At 51.6% G+C, this 17,697-nt stretch overlaps 1 protein-coding gene across 3 annotated transcripts in view; it reads right to left on the reverse strand.

Moving 5' to 3' along the window:
- Nucleotides 1-3,949: 3,949 nt before the first annotated feature.
- The window catches only part of IQSEC2 (IQ motif and Sec7 domain ArfGEF 2), a 76,174-nt gene continuing 62,426 nt past the window's right edge, over nucleotides 3,950-17,697 (reverse strand). For 2 of the 3 annotated variants that reach the window (XM_036840481.1, XM_036840480.1), the window contains 10 exons: nucleotides 16,870-17,031; nucleotides 16,292-16,414; nucleotides 15,137-15,303; nucleotides 12,704-12,843; nucleotides 11,800-11,925; nucleotides 9,842-9,941; nucleotides 9,128-9,289; nucleotides 7,352-7,525; nucleotides 6,815-6,864; nucleotides 3,950-6,208 (listed from right to left, as the gene is read on the reverse strand). In XM_036840481.1, the coding sequence (XP_036696376.1) occupies nucleotides 5,243-6,208; nucleotides 6,815-6,864; nucleotides 7,352-7,525; nucleotides 9,128-9,289; nucleotides 9,842-9,941; nucleotides 11,800-11,925; nucleotides 12,704-12,843; nucleotides 15,137-15,303; nucleotides 16,292-16,414; nucleotides 16,870-17,031 (2,170 nt within the window). In that variant the 3' untranslated portion in view covers nucleotides 3,950-5,242. The remainder of the gene's footprint in view (nucleotides 6,209-6,814; nucleotides 6,865-7,351; nucleotides 7,526-9,127; nucleotides 9,290-9,841; nucleotides 9,942-11,799; nucleotides 11,926-12,703; nucleotides 12,844-15,136; nucleotides 15,304-16,291; nucleotides 16,415-16,869; nucleotides 17,032-17,697) is intronic. The other variant, XM_036840482.1, reaches the window with a different exon arrangement.

The raw sequence follows: 17,697 nt of genomic DNA on the forward strand, positions 1-17,697 counted from the left end.
GAACTGTATAGTGACTTTGTGCCTCACTTTCTTGATTTGTAAAATAGGGTCCCTTCCAATTCTGAAGTAGGTATGGGCTGTGAGTTCTAACTCCTAAATAGCTCTGAAATTTACCCCCTCCTCCCCATGCCTTTTTCTAATCTTCTGCTCCCCATGAGAGCCATTTACTATCTCTAGCCTAGATTATTAAAAGAGCCTCCTCAAGATATCAAGGGCTCTATGTGAATTTATGGAGATATATATATATATATATATATATAGAGAGAGAGAGAGAGAGAGAGAGAGAAATATAGATGCATATTATGTGCTTAATACATATGCATAACAATAAAATGATATATTCAAAATAATGATAATTCCAAATGAATTATGATAGTAGTGGATTATAACTCATTGAGTAAAATAAAAATCCATGACTCCACACTGATAGAAATAAATAAAATGAGGGAAAAGGGAAAGCTCTTCCTTCAAAGAATGATGGAGTTAGAAAATCATCAATAGATGCTCAAACTTTTTCCAAATAAAAAAGCAAACCCCGAAAACGTAGCTATAACACTTGGTGCCCAAATCTTGGTTCCTAGATGCCATCGTCAACCAGGCATTTCCAGGTCTCCTTGGAAAAAATGGTTGACTCCAGGGCTGGGGCAGGGAAAGTACAAGATGAGCCTGGAGCATCTTGTGGTGCCAGAAAACAAGGAAGTGCTCAAGGAAAGATGGAGACCTGCCAAAAGGACACAGGAGCCAGCTTGGAGGGCCTCTTGCTGGCCAAATCTGGGACATTTTGAACATCGAAATAAAGAATGACATTAATGTGTTATAACTCACTGAAAATGATAGACAAGCATGGTCCATGAGAATATAAATACATAAACATAGGAGAAGGGAAAGCTCTCCTTTACACTGGAGAGCCAACTAATCCATGTCAAAAGAATGATGGCATTGGACAGTCACCATTTGGCAACCTCAAGAATCATCAGCAAATGCTAAAACTGGTGAGTGAAAGTTTGAGGAGTAACAAGACAGTTACATAATGTCAATGCATCTCCCCTCAAGATACTCATTAATTACAGAGGGAAAAATAATAGCTTTACAACAGAGACACTACGTAGCCCAATGTGTCACCTGGTCTTTCTTTAGCTTCTACGGCCTGGGTGAGAAAACCTGTTGGCAACAGAGGAACGAGGCTATGAGGACTGCTCACCTCTGCTTTGGGATGTGCCATGCCCACCACCTGGGCTGCCCTCTCGCATTCCTTTCTCATAATTCCGCTAACATTACATACTCGCACACCTCCAGGCTTTTGCACGTGCTGCTCCCTCTGACAAATGCCCTCCTTTACTGGGCTAATTCCTACTCACCGTTCAAGACTCAGCTAAAGGAGCGGTTCCAGAAACGCTTACCTGACCCCTGCCCCAAGTTGGGTTTTCCCTTTCTTTGTGCTCCCACACATGCTGTGCTTCCTTCTGGGTCTGCACTTATTACTATATTGTATTGACATCATCCCCCCAGGCTGTCTACTTCTGAAAGTCTTGTCCTGCATTGTCCAATATGGTAGCCAGTACCCACATGTGGCTATTTAAATTTAAATTTTAAAATTCAGTTCCTCAGTTGCAACCAGCCACATTTCAAGTGCTCAATAGCCACATATGGCTAGGGGTTACCATATTGGACAGCACAGGTATAGGACATTTCCATCATCACAGAAAGACATAATAGGACAGCACTGGTCTAGATAAAGATAAGAACTCCGTGAGATTCTAGGACCTTTGTCGTTTGTTGTGTGTCATCCCTCCTCATCCACATTGCCAAAGAGATTGGCAGTAGAACGTTTGAGGACAGCCAGCGAACTCCTTGTCTTCAGGTCCTCAGGGAAATGGGGAGGTGAGGAGCCGAACACCCCTCCACAGTCTGGATGGTGAGCCTCCAGGGAGAGGGGGAGGGTGGAGCAGGGATGGCCCAGTGCTGGGACTGCAGTGAGGAAGGGAGGAGGAGGAGAAGGTAGGAGAGAGCTGAGAGAAGCATGAGGAGGTTCCAGAGGGGCCTGAAAGCTTGCAGTTTGCATCAATCAATAAATCAACCAATGCCAAGATACTTTAAGATTTAGCTTAGAAAGAACTATTCATTCATTCAAATCAACAAACATTTTAGTGTCATCTGTGCTGTGCCAAGCACTGTGCTGGGCAATACTCTGGACAGAGGTGATCCAGACCAGTGTCATGCCTGTGCCAGCTATGGCCTAGTGGGGAAGATAGATAATGATGTGAGGGATCTCAGAGCATGTGATCAAGGGCACTTTGTGAGGGATGGGTCCTTTAAGGCCAGCTCATAAGAGTGAGAAAACCTTCATCAGGGATGTTAGGGGAGCACATCTGGCAGCGGGGAAGGCACAGGTAAAATACTGAGTTTGGAAATTACACACAGATCTTTTCAGGGAGTGGTGAGTGGATGGCCAAAGTGTAGGCGAGAAATGAGAGGATTACAGAGATCGGCCGGGGCCACGTGGTGGAGGACTTCCAACGTCAAGGCAAAGGAGTTTGTACTTGTTTCTGTAGGTGGCCGAGAACAGCTGACTGTGTGTCTGGCAGGAGGTAGGCATTTCACATGCATCTATTAACAACTGCCCTGCAAGACTATTATCCCTATGTTACAGGTGAAAGACCAGGCTCTGAGGGACAAGGTGACTTGCCAAAGGCAACAGTCAAGTCTGACTGAGTACTAAAAGCTGAGCTTTGGGAAGACAAAACGAGCATCAAGCTGAAGGTGGGAGAAGTGGGAACAACCAAAGGCAGTCCAGCTTGGTCCACCAGGGAAGAAACAAAAAAACTGCTGACTGGACTTGATTCTGGACCAAATGCTTAGATGGCCCCAACTGCTGCTTTTGCTTAAATGTGCGTAAGAGGAAGAAAACAAAGACATTGATCCCAGCTGCTTAAGAGTGGGGCCATCCAAACTGCTCCCTCTTAGAGGCCATTCCACACTCTAAGAAGGCCCTCCAAATATTTACTGACTGCTGCTTCTGGGGACCCTGCTGACCCTAACCAAGAACCAGTGTCCCCCATTCCTCCTAGGCTCTGCCGAGACCCAGGACATGATTAGTGGTGCTGGAAACATGTCCATTTTATAGGGAGGCAGTTTTGGGCACTGGAAAAGGGCCTGGACTAGAAGTCAGGAACGCCCCATCCTGACTTGCTGTGTGACCTTGGGAAAGACCCTTCCATTCTCTGGGCCTGACCCCTCCTCTGTAAACTAAAGGGAGCTCAGCTATTTGTTATCTAACATCCCAAGTACATACACAGAGCTCTTAAAACGGATGTATCTAGCCCCCACTTCCTGGCCCAGGTCACCATCCCCCCCCCACACACACACCCTTAAGGACACAAATGTGGCCAGCTGTGGGGAAGGAGAGAGGGCTCCAGGGCAAAGCCTGGCCAGTCACAGGAAGGGTGAGAATAGATGCCACAAGAGTAGAGGAAGTATCCAACCTGTGAAAGGAAGAGAAGGGAACTAACTTGCTGAGCACCTACTCCACGCTGGCTGCTGGACATTCGTTACCTCATGCCTTCATCACAATCCCACGTGGCAATGGCTTATCACCCCAAGTTTTCAACTGAGGAAACAGAGACTCAGTTTCCCGAGGGCACTAGGAAGGGAAAACCCCAGGATTTGAACTGGATCAACTCCAAAGCCCAGACCCTTGCCGCTCTGCTCTGTCATGCAGATCGTTAATGAAACGAGACAGGAAAACCTCCCTCACCCCCACCTCCCACCCAACCAAAGCATCTCACCCACCCAGTTGCCTGAGCTTCTACCATCAGCGCCTCACCTCCCTGGGCTAAGGCCTCTCTCCCGGGGCTCCACTGTGGGGGAGGGGGCACAAGTAGGAGGCAGAGGCGGGAGGTGAGCACAAGGTCTTTTATGAGGCATCAAATATACATTCTTATATACAAGGAGGAAAAAAGACAATGCCTAAACCCCAGCTCCTCTCCATACAGCCCCTCCCACTGCTGCCCTTCCCCACCCCCAAGCCCTGGGGTCCCTGGCCCTTCATACAGCCAGGGTCTATCTGTCTGTCTGTACTGCAGCCCATGGTGGAGAGGGGAGAGGGAGGCAGGAGCTGAGAAAGGAGCTGGATATGCGGGGCAAGAAGAGGAGCTGGGGCTTGTAAAAAATATATTTATAATAAATAAACAGGGCTGTAAAAGGGCTGGAGAGGCAGCGGAGAGTTTGACGGACAGAAGGACTCAGGCATCCTGGCTCCCAGCCCCCACTTTGATGGCTCCAATCTCTGCCTCAGGAAGGACATCTCAGGCTCACGGTGGCTCTCTGGGAGCCCCTCTCCCCAGGGCTGATGCTGGGTGCCCTGCCCCAGCAAGGTGTGTGTGGGCAATATCTATAAAGTGCATTGTCTTCAGCTGTAGGTGGGGTAGGTGTGAGGGAATGGGGGGCATGCAATATGGGTGAGGGAGGGCAGCGCCCTTCTCATCCCAGACCTGAGCCCCCCCCGCCCCAAACCTGTCTGGACTTTGATCAGGATAAGAACGTTGCAAGGAGAGGCAAGGTCCTGAAGCTGAAGAGGTCTGGGCTGGGGCCCACTGGAGAGAGGGCAGAGATTGGCTCCAAAGAGGAAGCACTGCCCCACCTGGGGACCAGCATAAGTGGGGGCCCACCCACCGCGTGCACTGACACTCCATGTCCTCCAGCAGGTAGATAGACACATGGAGGTGCGTGGCCAGGCCCTGAGGTCAGAGAGAGGGCCGAGCCAGCTGAGGTTTGGCCACAACTCTACAGAGCTCCCTCCTGGCCCTACGCGGCCAGAGGTGCCCTGGGGAAGCCTTCACCCTCATTGTTCCCGACACCTGCCCTTCCCTACCAGCCAGAGCTGACAGGGAGCTCACACTGGCCCGGAGGTCTGAGGCCACCCAACTAGACCTCCAGGGAAAGGGAGGGGGGAGGGTGAAGAGAGGAAAGAGGACGAGGATCTCTGAAAGGTCCTCACCACTCCCCAGAGCTTGAGAGCCTTGCGTATAGGCTTCAAGTGGCAAGGAGTCTCGAATCTGGAAGGAAATCCCATGGAGACTGTTGGGGGTTAGAGGAGGGGTCCCAAGGCAGGGAGGCAGTGGGGAGGAGGACATGTCTATGTGTATATATGTTTTGGAAAAACTGAGGAAGCAGAGAGGGTGTGAGGCCCCTCTCCTGCAGATTCCCCAGACCTCCCTAGTCCCCAGCTCACACTCTCCGTTCATCAGACCACGGTGCTGATCCGGCTTGGCTTGGCCTTGGGGTTTGCAGTGGGTGGGTTGGCCGTGCCAGGGGGCCCAGAGGCGTGCAGTGGGCCATGGGGGGAGGTGGGCGGCAGGGGCGAGTGTGGGGTGTGGGGTGAGGGTGGGGGCAGGGGTGGGTAGGAGGGGTGGGGTGGGATGGGTGAGTGCGGTGACAATGGTGACTGGGGGTGGTGGGGGTGGGAGTAGGAACCCCCTGGTGGCCGGGATCCAGGGCCCCCAGCGGCCCCCGCTGCTGGCATCATCTGTGGGTGGTGGCTGAAGATGAAGTGCTTGGGGCCCTGTTTGTGGGCTGGAGGGTGCTGGGGGGCAGGACTGTACAGGGGCAAGGGGGAGGTGGGCTGGTGCAGGGGGTGGCGGCCATGTGGAGCAAACTGAGGGTGTCCTCCGGCCCCCCGTCTGGGAGCTCTGCCTGGCCGGCCCAAGGTATAGTGCTGGGGGCCTGGGACTGGGCCATGGGCATGGAAGTGGCGATGCGGCCCCACAGGAGGAGCTGAGGCAGGAGGCGGTGGAATGGAGCCCAGCTGCGGCAGGGGCGGGGGCTGCTGAGGAGGTGGAGGGAGAGGGGGCTGCTGGGGTGGGAGGTAGGGGGGCGGGGCCGGGCCCGGTCCTTGGCAATACTGGGCATGCAGGGCCTGGAGCTTGGACTGCCCATCAGGCAGCACCCCCAGGCCGCCGTGGCTGTGACCGTGGTGGTGGTGGTGGTGGTGGTGGTGGGTGGAAGAAGCAGATGAAGAGGAGGCAGAGGCCTGGCCTGTTGGCGGTGGTGGCATCTGGAAGGGCCCCTTGCCCCGCTTGCTTCCAAATAGGGAGCCCAGGAAGGATGAGGAGTTGGAGACGGGCCTCTGGCTCTTGTACTCCTCTGGCGGCGGGGGTGGGGGCGGAGGTGGCATCCTCTGGTGAGGGCGTGGACTGCTAATAACAGACCCCTGGAAGGGGGGAGGGGTGGAAGTCAGGCCGGTCTAGATGTCCTAAACCCCCAACCCTAAACTCCACCCGGTCCCTGAGGGCTGGAGCTGGGGAGACAGGACCCCCCCCCACGGCATAATGAAAACCAAGTCACAGTCCTGTACTTGTACATGGAGCGCCCCCAGCTTGCAGAGCTCTGCTGTCACATCCACTATCTCATCTGAGCCTCAGCTGGGAGAGGAAGAGTTAGCAGTACCTCCTCCTCATCCCCATTTTGCAGACAGGGAGCATGTTAGGCCCAGAGAGACAGAGTGACTTGCTCAGGGTCAGAGAGCAGGACTTGGAGGTAAGAGCTTCTCTGGGCCCAACTCCAAGGGCATTACTACTTGGAGTCGGCCCTGGGGTTGAGAGGGGGCTTGGGAGAGTGGAAGATAGACTGAGAGACAGGCAGAGTGAGGACAGACAGAGTTGAGGACAGATTGAGAGAGTGGTTGGCTGGGAGAGGTAGCCGCAGGGTTCCCGGCAGGGAAGAGGGGGAAGCAACAGGTCCCCTCCTCTTCTGGGGCTCCACGGGCGGCAGGGCAGGGCTCATGCAGAGGACAAGTGGGGCAGGAGCTGGCACTTACTTCGATGGTGCTGTCCAGCGATCCCACGCTGTTACGCCGCCCCCGCTTCCCTGCACCCACAAGCAAGGAGCCCAGCGTCAGAGCAGCAACCCCCCCTCCCCACCCTGCTGGGCTCCAGAGCTGGGCACCAGGTCTGGGCCCCTCCCGGGGACAGACACCCCTATTCCCTTTCCCCCGCTGAAGAGGGGGAGGTGGGGAGGAGGAGAGGTGGAGAAGGAGGAGCGAGAGGAGGAAAAGATGGAGGAGGAGGAGAGGTGGTGCTGGACAGACAGAAGAGGAAAGAGAGGAGAGGTGGAGCGGCGAGAGAGAGGGGCTAAGACTGTGGCCCCATTCGCGCTCCCTGGCCCAAACCCTGGGATCCGCCTGTTCTGACCCGGCTCCCAGGCCCCCTGCGGCGCAGCACCCAGGGCTCTGGATGAAGGCAGGGTGCGTGCACGTGTGGCGGGTGCAAGGAAGGCTGGCAGTCAGTGATAGGAGGCGAAGAGGACACCCGGTCCCACGGCTCCCCAGCCTGGGCAGGGGCCCTGGGAGACTTGCCTGCATCAGAGAGGTCTCGCAGGGAACTGCTGAGCGCTCCCCGTTTGAGCCCATCGCCTGCCCCATACGTGTCCTCCAGGCTGCTTCGGGCCAGCGTGCCGTTCACCGAGTCCTTGGCCCCTCCGGGCTGTGAGGCGTTAGGCCGCATCATACCTTTCTGCTTCTCCAGCTCCGCTGGGTGGCAGGTGGGGAGACAGGGAGCGAAGGTCAGGGACAGGAGTGAGAGGCCACCTGACTGACCCCAGCCCTCCGTGGGCCTTCCCCCTCCTCACCTTCTCTGTCCTCAGGCCTCCTGCTTCGCCCCCTGGACAGCCAAACCTCAGCTACATCTCCTAAGCACTGCCCGTCTCGCGCCATCTCCTCTGGCTCAGTCTTCCCTTGTCCCTCTCAGTGTCTGCTCCTCCGGCTCCTCTCCCCTTCCCTGCCTGGTCTCCCAGACCACCCCTACCTTTCAAAACTGAGCTTTACATTGGCTGCTTTGTTCCCAGGAGGGGCAGGAAGGCCCTTCGAGCCTATGGCGAAGGGCACTCATTCCAGAGCCCTCTCCATTCTCAGATACCTTGCTCCAGAGCAGAGGGCTCCTGGAAGGACAGGAGCAGGAAACCAAAGGGAATCAAATCATCTATTATGTGCCAGCAGTATGCTGGGTGCTATGTGTACTCGATCTCTCTCAATCCTTACACCAGTTCAGAGGTAAGTATTAGTAGCCAGTTTTCAGAGGAAGAAACTGAGAATCCGAGAAGTCACAGAGCTTGCCCAGGGTCATACAGCTGGAAGTGGGGGAGCCGACATTCTGGAAGCAGGTCTGCCTGAGTCCAGAGCCCGTACTCTCAGCCTTACACTCCTGCCTCCTTGCGGAGGTCACGGAGACTTCTGTCTATCACCCTCCCCTCATCCTGGCATGCTCACCCTCTCTCTGAATGTCCCCAGGGTCTCAAGGATCTGGTGAGCTGAATGAGTGACCCTGCCTTGCTGAGGAGCACAGCAGACCCTGGAACTGTGAAGGCCTCACTGAGGAGCTGTCCGCCGCCTCTGTCTCTGTCTCTGTCTCTCTCTTTCTCTGCCTGCCTCTTTCTCCTTAACACCATGTTACTTTACTGTGACTGCTTAGCCTGGAGAAGAGAAAACTTAGAGGGCATTGGGAGGAATGAGATGTAATCACTATTTTCCATCATATATGATCAAAATGACTTGATATGTCCCCTGGAGGCTGGGAGGATGGGTCACCAGGACTCAGCTCGGGAACTAGAATGTGGGGAGAGGAAAGGAGAGGCTGGGAAGGGGGGTAACATTTGTCGGACACCCAGGATGTTCAACACTCATGTCCTACGAACATGTAGGACACACATTCCACCTTATCTCATTGAATCTCCACAACTCTGCGAAGGAGATTTCACCACCCCACTTTCATGTATGAAGAAATTGGGGCTCAGAGAGTCAGGCACCTTGCCCCAGTTTACCCAGATAATAAGTAGCATACCTGGCATCTGAAACTAGAGTCCTACCTCCAATACCCTGATTCTTTTCCTTGCTGCCTTTCAATAGAAGGAAGAGTTGGCTCATAATTAGGGCTTGGAATAATAATCTGAGGCTGAGAGGTTAATGAGCCCCTTGTCACTGAAGCTATTCAAGCAGAGGCTGAAGGGTTCCTGGAATGAGGGTAGGAAGGTTGGACAAGCTAACCCTCAACTCTGAGCTTCTCAGAGGACAGGATTCTTAGTGTTCGCAAGGCACTGTATCAGGAGACGGGGAAGGAGACGTGGCTGGGCTACTCACACTCCACGCGGTATTTCTCCATCTCCTGCACCTCAGCGATGGATTCTCGCAGGTCGGATGTGAAGCGCAGCCGGTCCTGGAGGCTGGGGGCGTTGAAGATGATGAGGACTTTGCGCTCCCCGCCAGGTACTGCAGACAGCAACTTGATCCCAAACTGGTAATCTGTGGGGAGGGAGGAGGTCAGGCACCTCTGTCAGGACTGAAGCAAGGTGGCTCATATGTGAAATAAGTTTTTCTAATGTCCAACTCTGACCCAGCCTCTTCTCTGCGTGAGCAGCAGCAGCAGCTCCCCTTTGCTCCAAAGCCCCCAAACTCCTGGTAGTCACGGCCCTGGTTGTAAAGGCAGACTGAACTCTGGCTGCTCTCTAGAACCCCTTTTCTCATGCCTCTACCTCTACTCACATTGCTTCTGCTGCCCAGAAGGCCACCCGTCAAAGCTCCTCTGGCTTAGTCCTTCAATGCATACCATGAGCGCCATCTCTCTGGCCCACCAAAAAACATACATGCTGCAGTTCTCTGCCAGACCATGAGCTCCCCAGGGCACAAGTCATACTCCACCCTGGCCTGTCTTACAGCCTGGGACCAAGTAGGTGCTTTGGAGACCTTAGCCCAGTTGTAAAGGAGTCCAAAAACTGGAGGTTGGTGTGGAGGAAGGATGAGCATGAGGGCCATGGCAAAGACTCTTGGGGTGCTGGGATCCAAGAAGGGACTCACATGAATTCTGGAAGAGCTGCATGTGCATTTCCACGAGGGGAAAGGACTGACGGAAGCTGTACGTCACCAAGATCTTCTTCTTCTGGAAAATTTTGGTGACCTTCGGCAGGGGTGGGGAAAAAGACAAGAGGCAGGGTTTGGGGTGGGGAATTTCCACATGGCACCTATTGCTTGCAGCTGCCCTCCCCTCTCCCCCACCGCCACTAACAGACATATACACACAAACACACATACCCACAAGCTGGGGAGAACTGAAGCTTGTGGAGCGGAACAGGAAAGACGGGAGAAAAATGCAAGTTCCTGATGTAATGATGACGCACAACAGGCACTTTCAATTTTTACAGGAACTAACTGAATGCTGCTCCCTCCAGGAAGCCTGTTCTAACACCTCACATAGATTTCCCGCCATTTTCTCAGCTTCCAGAGTGCTGGTTCAGTGCCTTTCACCGCTAGGCTTTAGGAGAGTGCTCTGAGTGTGTGATTGCTGGACTGGGAACGCCAAGAGGAGTCTGGTTTTCATGTATCTTGTCCACCTGGACCAGACCCGGGGCACATTAGCAATCTTCAGTAAAGCAATGTATAGAGTTAACGAGTCTCCTTCTCAACAACCCAAGGTCTTTATCAAGTACTTGGGCACTCTGGGCTGAGCTAACATAGGTTGTAAACACCTCAGACCACCTGCAAATGGCGCTTAAAAGCACATGATTTGATTTCAGGATGGTTACAGTGCACAGTTATGCGAAGCATCTTTTTAGCCCTTCAGACTGTGAGTTTCCCGAGAACGAGGACCGAGTCTCCCTCATCTCTGGGAACCCAGTGCCTAGCATGGGGTTGGGCACCCACAGGTGTCAGCACATGATGGATGGTGAAACATTTACTCAATACCTGCGTGGCCAGGTCCTCCTCTGGGTTAGGCTAGTCCGCATCTAACCTCTTATTTCATCCCCATGACAACCCTGAGATAGGGATTAGCTCCACTTCACAGAGGAGGAAATAAAGGCTCAGAGAGGGCACTGGAGGAGCTTCATCTAAAGCAGCAATTCTCAACTACAGGTGACTTTGCCCTCCAGAGGACATTTATCAATGTCTGGAGACATTGTTAGTTGAGGAGTACTACTGCTATCTAGTAGGTAGAGACCAGGGATGCCGTTAAACATGCTACAATGCACAGGACAGCTCTCACAACAAAGTATCCCACATCTGCCCCAAATGTCAATAGTGCCGAGGTTGTGAGACCTGCTCTAAAGGAGAGAAGACCAAGGGAGGACAGGTCACTGTCCTCAAACCCCTGAGGAGCTGTCTCAGAGCAGAGGGAGAACACTTGTTCTCTGTGATCCCAAGGGTTGAGTGAAGATTATTGAAGGAAACCCACTGGGAGACAGATTCTAGCAGTCAGAGCTGTCTGAACGGGAAACTGGCTGCCTTGGAGGAAGGCAGCCTTCTGTGCCTGCACTCATGCAAGCAGAAAGCCATGCAGGAAGCTGGCTCTTCCATGGGGTAAGAGGTTGGACAGGAGACCCTGAACTTCCCTTCCCACCTGCAGAGTCCTAAGAGCCCTAGTTCTAAAAGACACACGTCTACACTGGTGATGAGCTCGGTTTTAAGAATCACTTCAAGCAGCCCGACCACCAGAAGGTTTCAGACTGACCCCAGGGTCACAGGTTCACTTCCTCCAGCCAACCCACTGGGCTATTGAGGTAGGCAGGGACTTTTTCTACCACTTCCCAGATTGTACGCCTGTCATCTGCCCTGGTCCTCACATTTTCTGCCCCCATGTGGCTGTCACTACCTCCAAATGGATCCTCCAAATGGTGAAGTAAAGGAGGGGCAGAGCCACTCAGATCACATGGCAGAGCTCCTTACCTGCCACGCCTCCACCCACCAATGTTAATATGGTTCACACCAGACCCGGGGTCCAAGCTCACCACCTTCCCTCCTTCTCCCCTCAGTGCTCATACCACAAGGAGATCGTTGAAGAGGAAGACCTCTCGCTGATGCAACCCTAGCCTCTGTGGGCGGTTTGGATCTGGCACCTCATAGAGCTGGCAGCAGCAAACCAGTCGACGGTGAGGAAGAGACAGGACCTAGATAGGCATGAAGAAATAGGTGTCCACAAGGCCAGCCCACCAGCTTCAGGCATCTTAACATTAACTGCAAGAGGAAGTTCACCTCTGGTACATATCACTGTCACTCTGACACAAGGAGTCTAAGCAACTAAGCCTCGGCTTATCTTTGTCCCTGCAGCTCCCTGTGTCTGGAATGCCTTTCTTGCCCAGCTCCCTATGGCCACATTCCACCCCTCCTCCAAACCCCAGTTCCAGGGTTCTCTTTTCCAAGAAGCCATTCCTGATCTCCCTGGGCTGAAAATGACCTCTCCCTCCCGTGTACTCCCCTAAATTAACCTAACTATAAGGTGAAGGTATTGTGCCTTTGTCTGACACCTCCCCACCCAGTCTGTGAGTGCTTCCAAGGACAGAGACCACATCTTATTCATATCTGTGTCCCCAGTGCCAATCGAAATGCTGGGCTCAGTGGAAAGGCATCTGTAAATGTTTGTTGACTAAAAGACTAGAGTGTGTTCTTGGCTTTGGTCATCAGCTAATTATTATCTTGGCTGCTCACTTGGGATGGACAGGCAAAACCAGAGGTGTGAAGGATGCTAATGTTTATACACACCCATGATGTGCCTTGCCATGTGCCAGATGCATTCCCATAGAGCATCTCACTCAACCCGCCCCACCACCCCTGAGGAATGCATCACCACCCACTCCATTCGGCAGTTGAGGGGAGCCTGGGGCTCAGAGAGGGGCATGGACTCACCTCCCAAACCCTGTCCCTTCTGCAGTCTCCCAAGGCGCTTACCGGTTTCTTGCCCACAATCATGCGCTCCACAGCCTGCACCTGGGACACGTGGTCATCGTTGGTCCGCAGCTCGCGCCCCTGGATGCGCTGGTAAATACCCACCAGGAGGTCTCGGGGGATGTCTTCACCGTTGTCAACCCCTGGGTGAAGGGAATACACAGGAATATATAGTATACATGTGGGCAGTGGGTGGCAGGGATTCTCCACAACACCCCACACCCAAGCGTGGGCCATAACAATGGCCAAGACTGAAGGGAGTGGGCACCCTCGGTCCCTTGGTCAGGATCGGGCCAAGAAAGGCGCCCTTCAAGATAGTCAGTTGCTTTCTTCCCCAGGGTGGGGATTTTGTCTAAACAACTCAGAGTACAGTGTGACTAAAACAATCAGGCCCTTTTTTTGGCCTTTCTAACTAGCAAAAATAATGTTAAATGATAATATCCAGTGTTAGTAAGAGTTCAGGGAAGCAGGCAGATATACTAACGTAACTATTTTGGAAGGCAATTTGGCAAGCCTAAGTATTCAGTGATTCCTCTTCTAGGAACCTACTCTAAGGAATTACTCAGAAATATGTGCAAAGATATATGTATAAGTACAACTTATGGGAAAAATTTGAAACAACCTAAGTTCTAACAGCAGAAGAATACTTAAGTAAAGTTGAGTATACCTGTTTCATAAAATAACTTACAGCTATTAAAAATTTGATGTCTATCAAAAAAGCATGAGAAAATTCCTGTAGCAAGTTAAGTGAAAAGAGCAAGATAATAAATTGCATGTACAGCCTGATCTTAACTGTATAAAAAGGTACATATGCACAGGAAAAAAAGACTAGAATACACCAAAATATCAACCATGGTTGCCTCTAGGGGGCAGAATTTTGGATGGTTAAAATTTTTAATAACTTGCTATATTTCTAAAATTTCCAGAATGAGCAGGTATTTATTTCATTTGTTTGTTTGCTTATTTATTTAATAATTGGAGGGGGAAATATATACACATATACACACATATATAAAATATGTATATGTGTGTATATGTATATATGTATACACACATACATATACACACATATACACACACACACACACACACACAAAGAGAAAGAGAGAAAGAGAGAGAGATAGAGAGAGAGACAGGGAGGGGGGAAGGGAGAATGGATGAAATGAATGAAGGAACGAACGAATGACGAATGGCAGGATTCTGGGAGACAGCTCCAGATGGCCTCTGATCTGTCTAATTCCCTCCTCTCAAGTCTACCATCCTTCTGATTGTCTGCTGAGCGAAACACACTCACTCTTCTCTCTAAACCTTCTGCTAAAGAAAATGTTTTCTCCTTTGGAAATGCCACACCTCCTCCTTGGACACCAGGTGCTAAAGGAACAGCCTTCATCACACCGCCTTTTTACCTCAGCTGCCAGAGAGCTTAGAGCCCAATCGTGCAAACCGCGACAGTCAGCAAATTTGTCTTGTCTGTTTGTTTTCCCTCAATTATACTTCCTTCTTTCATTTCTGTTTAAATAATCCTAACATCTGTGCCATTTTTAGTAGGCTGCTCTTTGGTGAGAGGCAGGGGTTGACATCGATACAATAAACCGAGAAAAAAGGTCAAGGTGACACCTTTCATCTGGCACTCAAGGCTGCTGTATACTGGTTCCAACTGACCTTACCAACTGGATTGTCCACCCCCTCTTGATTGTTCTCCAAACAACTTTATGTTTTCCTACCTCTGTGCCTTTGTTATTCTTACTGCTAGGTAAGCCTCCTCTATCACTGTTCCATCACATTATCTGTGCCTTCAAGAACCACCTGAAAATGAAAATACTGCTTCCTCCAGGAAGCATGTTGGAGGTAGGCTCTCTCTCCCCTGAGCTCTGACTGTACTTTTGGCCTGTCTGACATCACAGTTCACTTCCTGTCTTGTGCTGGGTATCTCTCCCACAAACCGGGAGCCCTCTTAGGGCAGGGACTGTGGCAGATGCCCCTCCCCGGTCCTTAGCGCCCACCACAGGGACTGGTACACATGAGGCACCCAGTGTCAACTGCCTGGCTGGTTGGTGGAGTGAATAAATGAATGCATAAGTGGAGGAAAGGGTACCTAAAATAAACGAGTCTTTATGGGCATAAATAAACAAGGGAGGGAAAGAGCGAGTGATGAGTAAACAGACGTGTGAGTGAATCAGTGTTAAGTTCCGTAAGAGCCAGGGCTTGCACCTCCTGTTCAGTCAGTATTCAGTGTGGGAATGAATGGATGGACAAATGACTATTTGAGTGAATTAACAAGTAAATGCTGTGGGCACATCCAGCCTTGGCAGAAATTCAGATTAATTTCCAGGGAGCAGATGTGATCTCCCTCTTCCTTCCCCACCCCTGCCACCCAGCCCACTTTCCCTTCCCAGGTAAAAGACAGGGAAAGCTGATGGGGAGGTCTGGGGTCACCTCTCAGGTTCTTGATGAAGTCATCTAGTTTCATCTTGCGTTCAGCCTTGACGCTGGGACTGTACATATCGGTATTGAGAAGGATGATGGCAAAAGCAAGGATGAAAATGGTGTCTGGATTCCGGAACTGGCGCACGAGAGCTGGGTTACACACACAGTACCGCTGGCTGCAGGACAGGAGGGGTCAGGGCCAGGGTCAGGCACCAGTAATCTCCACCTACCCACTATCCTCCCATCTGGCACCACCAACTCCTTCCTCCAAGACATACTCCCAAACCCTTTGGGTCTCCTGTCTTTCTGCAGGGTTTCCTCAAGACTACACGTAAAAATCACAACCGCTACCTTTCATGGAGCTTTGCCAGGGGATTTATGTACATCATCTCATGTAATCCTATCACAGTCCTGCAAGGTAGCTGGTAGCAGCCCCATTTTACAGATGAAGTGACTGAGGTCCAAAGTGGTAAGGCAACTTGCCCAAGGCAGCAGAGCTGATAAATGGTGAAACCAGGATGAAAATGCAGATCTTTCTGACTACAAAGCAAATCCTTCTCCCATGTTGGGAAACAAGCTCTCAGTAACTCTTCTGTTTCTCCTCTAAATACCTCAAAGTAGTGGAGCCAGGATTTATACCCAGGTCTGATGCCTGATCCCCGAAGCATTCACAGAGGAAGATAAGAGTTAAGGGCATGGGTCATGGAGTCAGACACATGAGTTCAAATCCTGGTTCCACTGCTTATTCACCACATGACTCTGGGCTAGTTACTTACCTTCTCTAAACTTCCTATTTCTCATCTGCAAAATGGGAATAATAAGAGAAGCACCTACCTCACCAGGCTGTTGTGAGTATTCACTGAAATAATCATGTAAAGTGTCCAGCTCAGTACCCAATATCTGGTGAGTACAGTATCAGCTCAATGAATACGAGCTGTTGTTGCTGATGCTGTTGTCATTTGTTGGATGCCCATGTCCCAGATGCTGAGCTGGATACTTTAGGCACATTACCTCTGATCCTCACAACTGCCTTGCAAGATAGGATTTATAACTTCCATTTTCTGGTTAAGAAAGTATAAGGCTCAGAGAGGTGACTTGTAGACACATCCTACACTGCCCCCCAAAGTAGGGAAGGGCAGCTTCAGGAGTGGGAAGTGGGCACACCTGAAGGCTTCGATGAGTCGTTCCACCTTCTGGGCCTCACCCTGAACCCGGATATGGGATTGGAACTTCCGGAGTGCGTCATCCAGATCCATGGAGGAGAAGTCCATCTCATCCACCACACAGCTGAGGAGCAGAGAAGGGTGTGTGGCACTCTCAATTTCCCTGCAGAAAACCTCTGACCCACCTTGACCTGCTCCAATGAACCAACACCCCCACTGATAGACTTCCAAAATCTGGACCTGTGTCCTAAGCAAGTACTTATGAGGATAGAACGTCTGAAACGGAATCCATCGCAAAAAGTCCAGGCCAGACACATGGTTACTAACGGTCTGTTCCGTCAACCCACTCATATCAGGGATGGGAAAACTGAGGCTCAAAGCAGGCCAAAGGACAAGCATGCCTTGCCTAGGGCCACCCAGAAGACTCTAGGACTAGTTCCAAGAGAGATCAGATCTCTTTGCGGCAGAGAGGTATGGGAGCAGGAAGGTCTATTCATCCTGTTTTGCAAAGTTTATCTCCCTCCTGCCCTCCTTTTCCAGGAACCCCTGGCCCAGTCTGCCCCAGCCTGGGGTCCTCACTCCAACACGTCTCTGTTGAACTGCTTCTGCCGGTTCCCTAGGAATTCCCCTATCATCTGCCGGCTCAGGCCTTTCCGTTCCAGGATGAAGTGAGCCACTCCCACCGGCGTGTCTGACAGGAAGCCCCGCTCGATCAGATACTGGATACCCTTCTCTGGCTTCCTGCAGAAAGAGGGGAGGTAGATGAGATTGTCCTCCTGGAACTCTGCCCCCGTCCCATTTCTTGAACTAATTTTGGGCCCAACCGTGTCCTCAGAGAACTAAGGAAGTCGAATATATAACTTGGTCCACTCCCTTCATGGTACAGGTGAGAAAACTGAGGACCAAGGAGAAGAAGACAGTTTCCCATTTCACAGTGCTTCAAAATTCCAAGGTATCCTCAACCCAACTTCCTCCTGCACTGGAGCCACACTACAATTGAAAGAAAATTAAGATCTAATGAGAGCCTGCTGTGTGCCAGGACCTCTGATATTCCTCAGAGGCACTGAGAGTCCTGGGAGAAAGCCTGAGTTCCAGGCTAAGTCCTTCTCCCTGAGTCACAGACCCTCAGAGTAGGAGAGAAGTGAAAAGATTACTTTGTCCGCATCCCACACCCCACTCAGACAGGTATCACCCAGCCTCTGTGAGTGTTTCTATAGACAAGCTGCTCCCTATTTTCCACTAGGCCATATCTGGGTCTGAGCTATCCCATATTCAGAACCCCAGAGCCTTAGGGTCCTACGAGGCTAGAATTTGGAAGACTTTGGTGCCACAGGAGTCTCAGATCCATCACTTACTACGCATGACTTGGGACAATTCCCTTTACTTCTCCAAGCCTCAGTTCCTTCT

This window comes from Balaenoptera musculus, chromosome X (genome assembly GCF_009873245.2).
Source record: "Balaenoptera musculus isolate JJ_BM4_2016_0621 chromosome X, mBalMus1.pri.v3, whole genome shotgun sequence".
Lineage (NCBI taxonomy): Eukaryota > Metazoa > Chordata > Mammalia > Artiodactyla > Balaenopteridae > Balaenoptera > Balaenoptera musculus.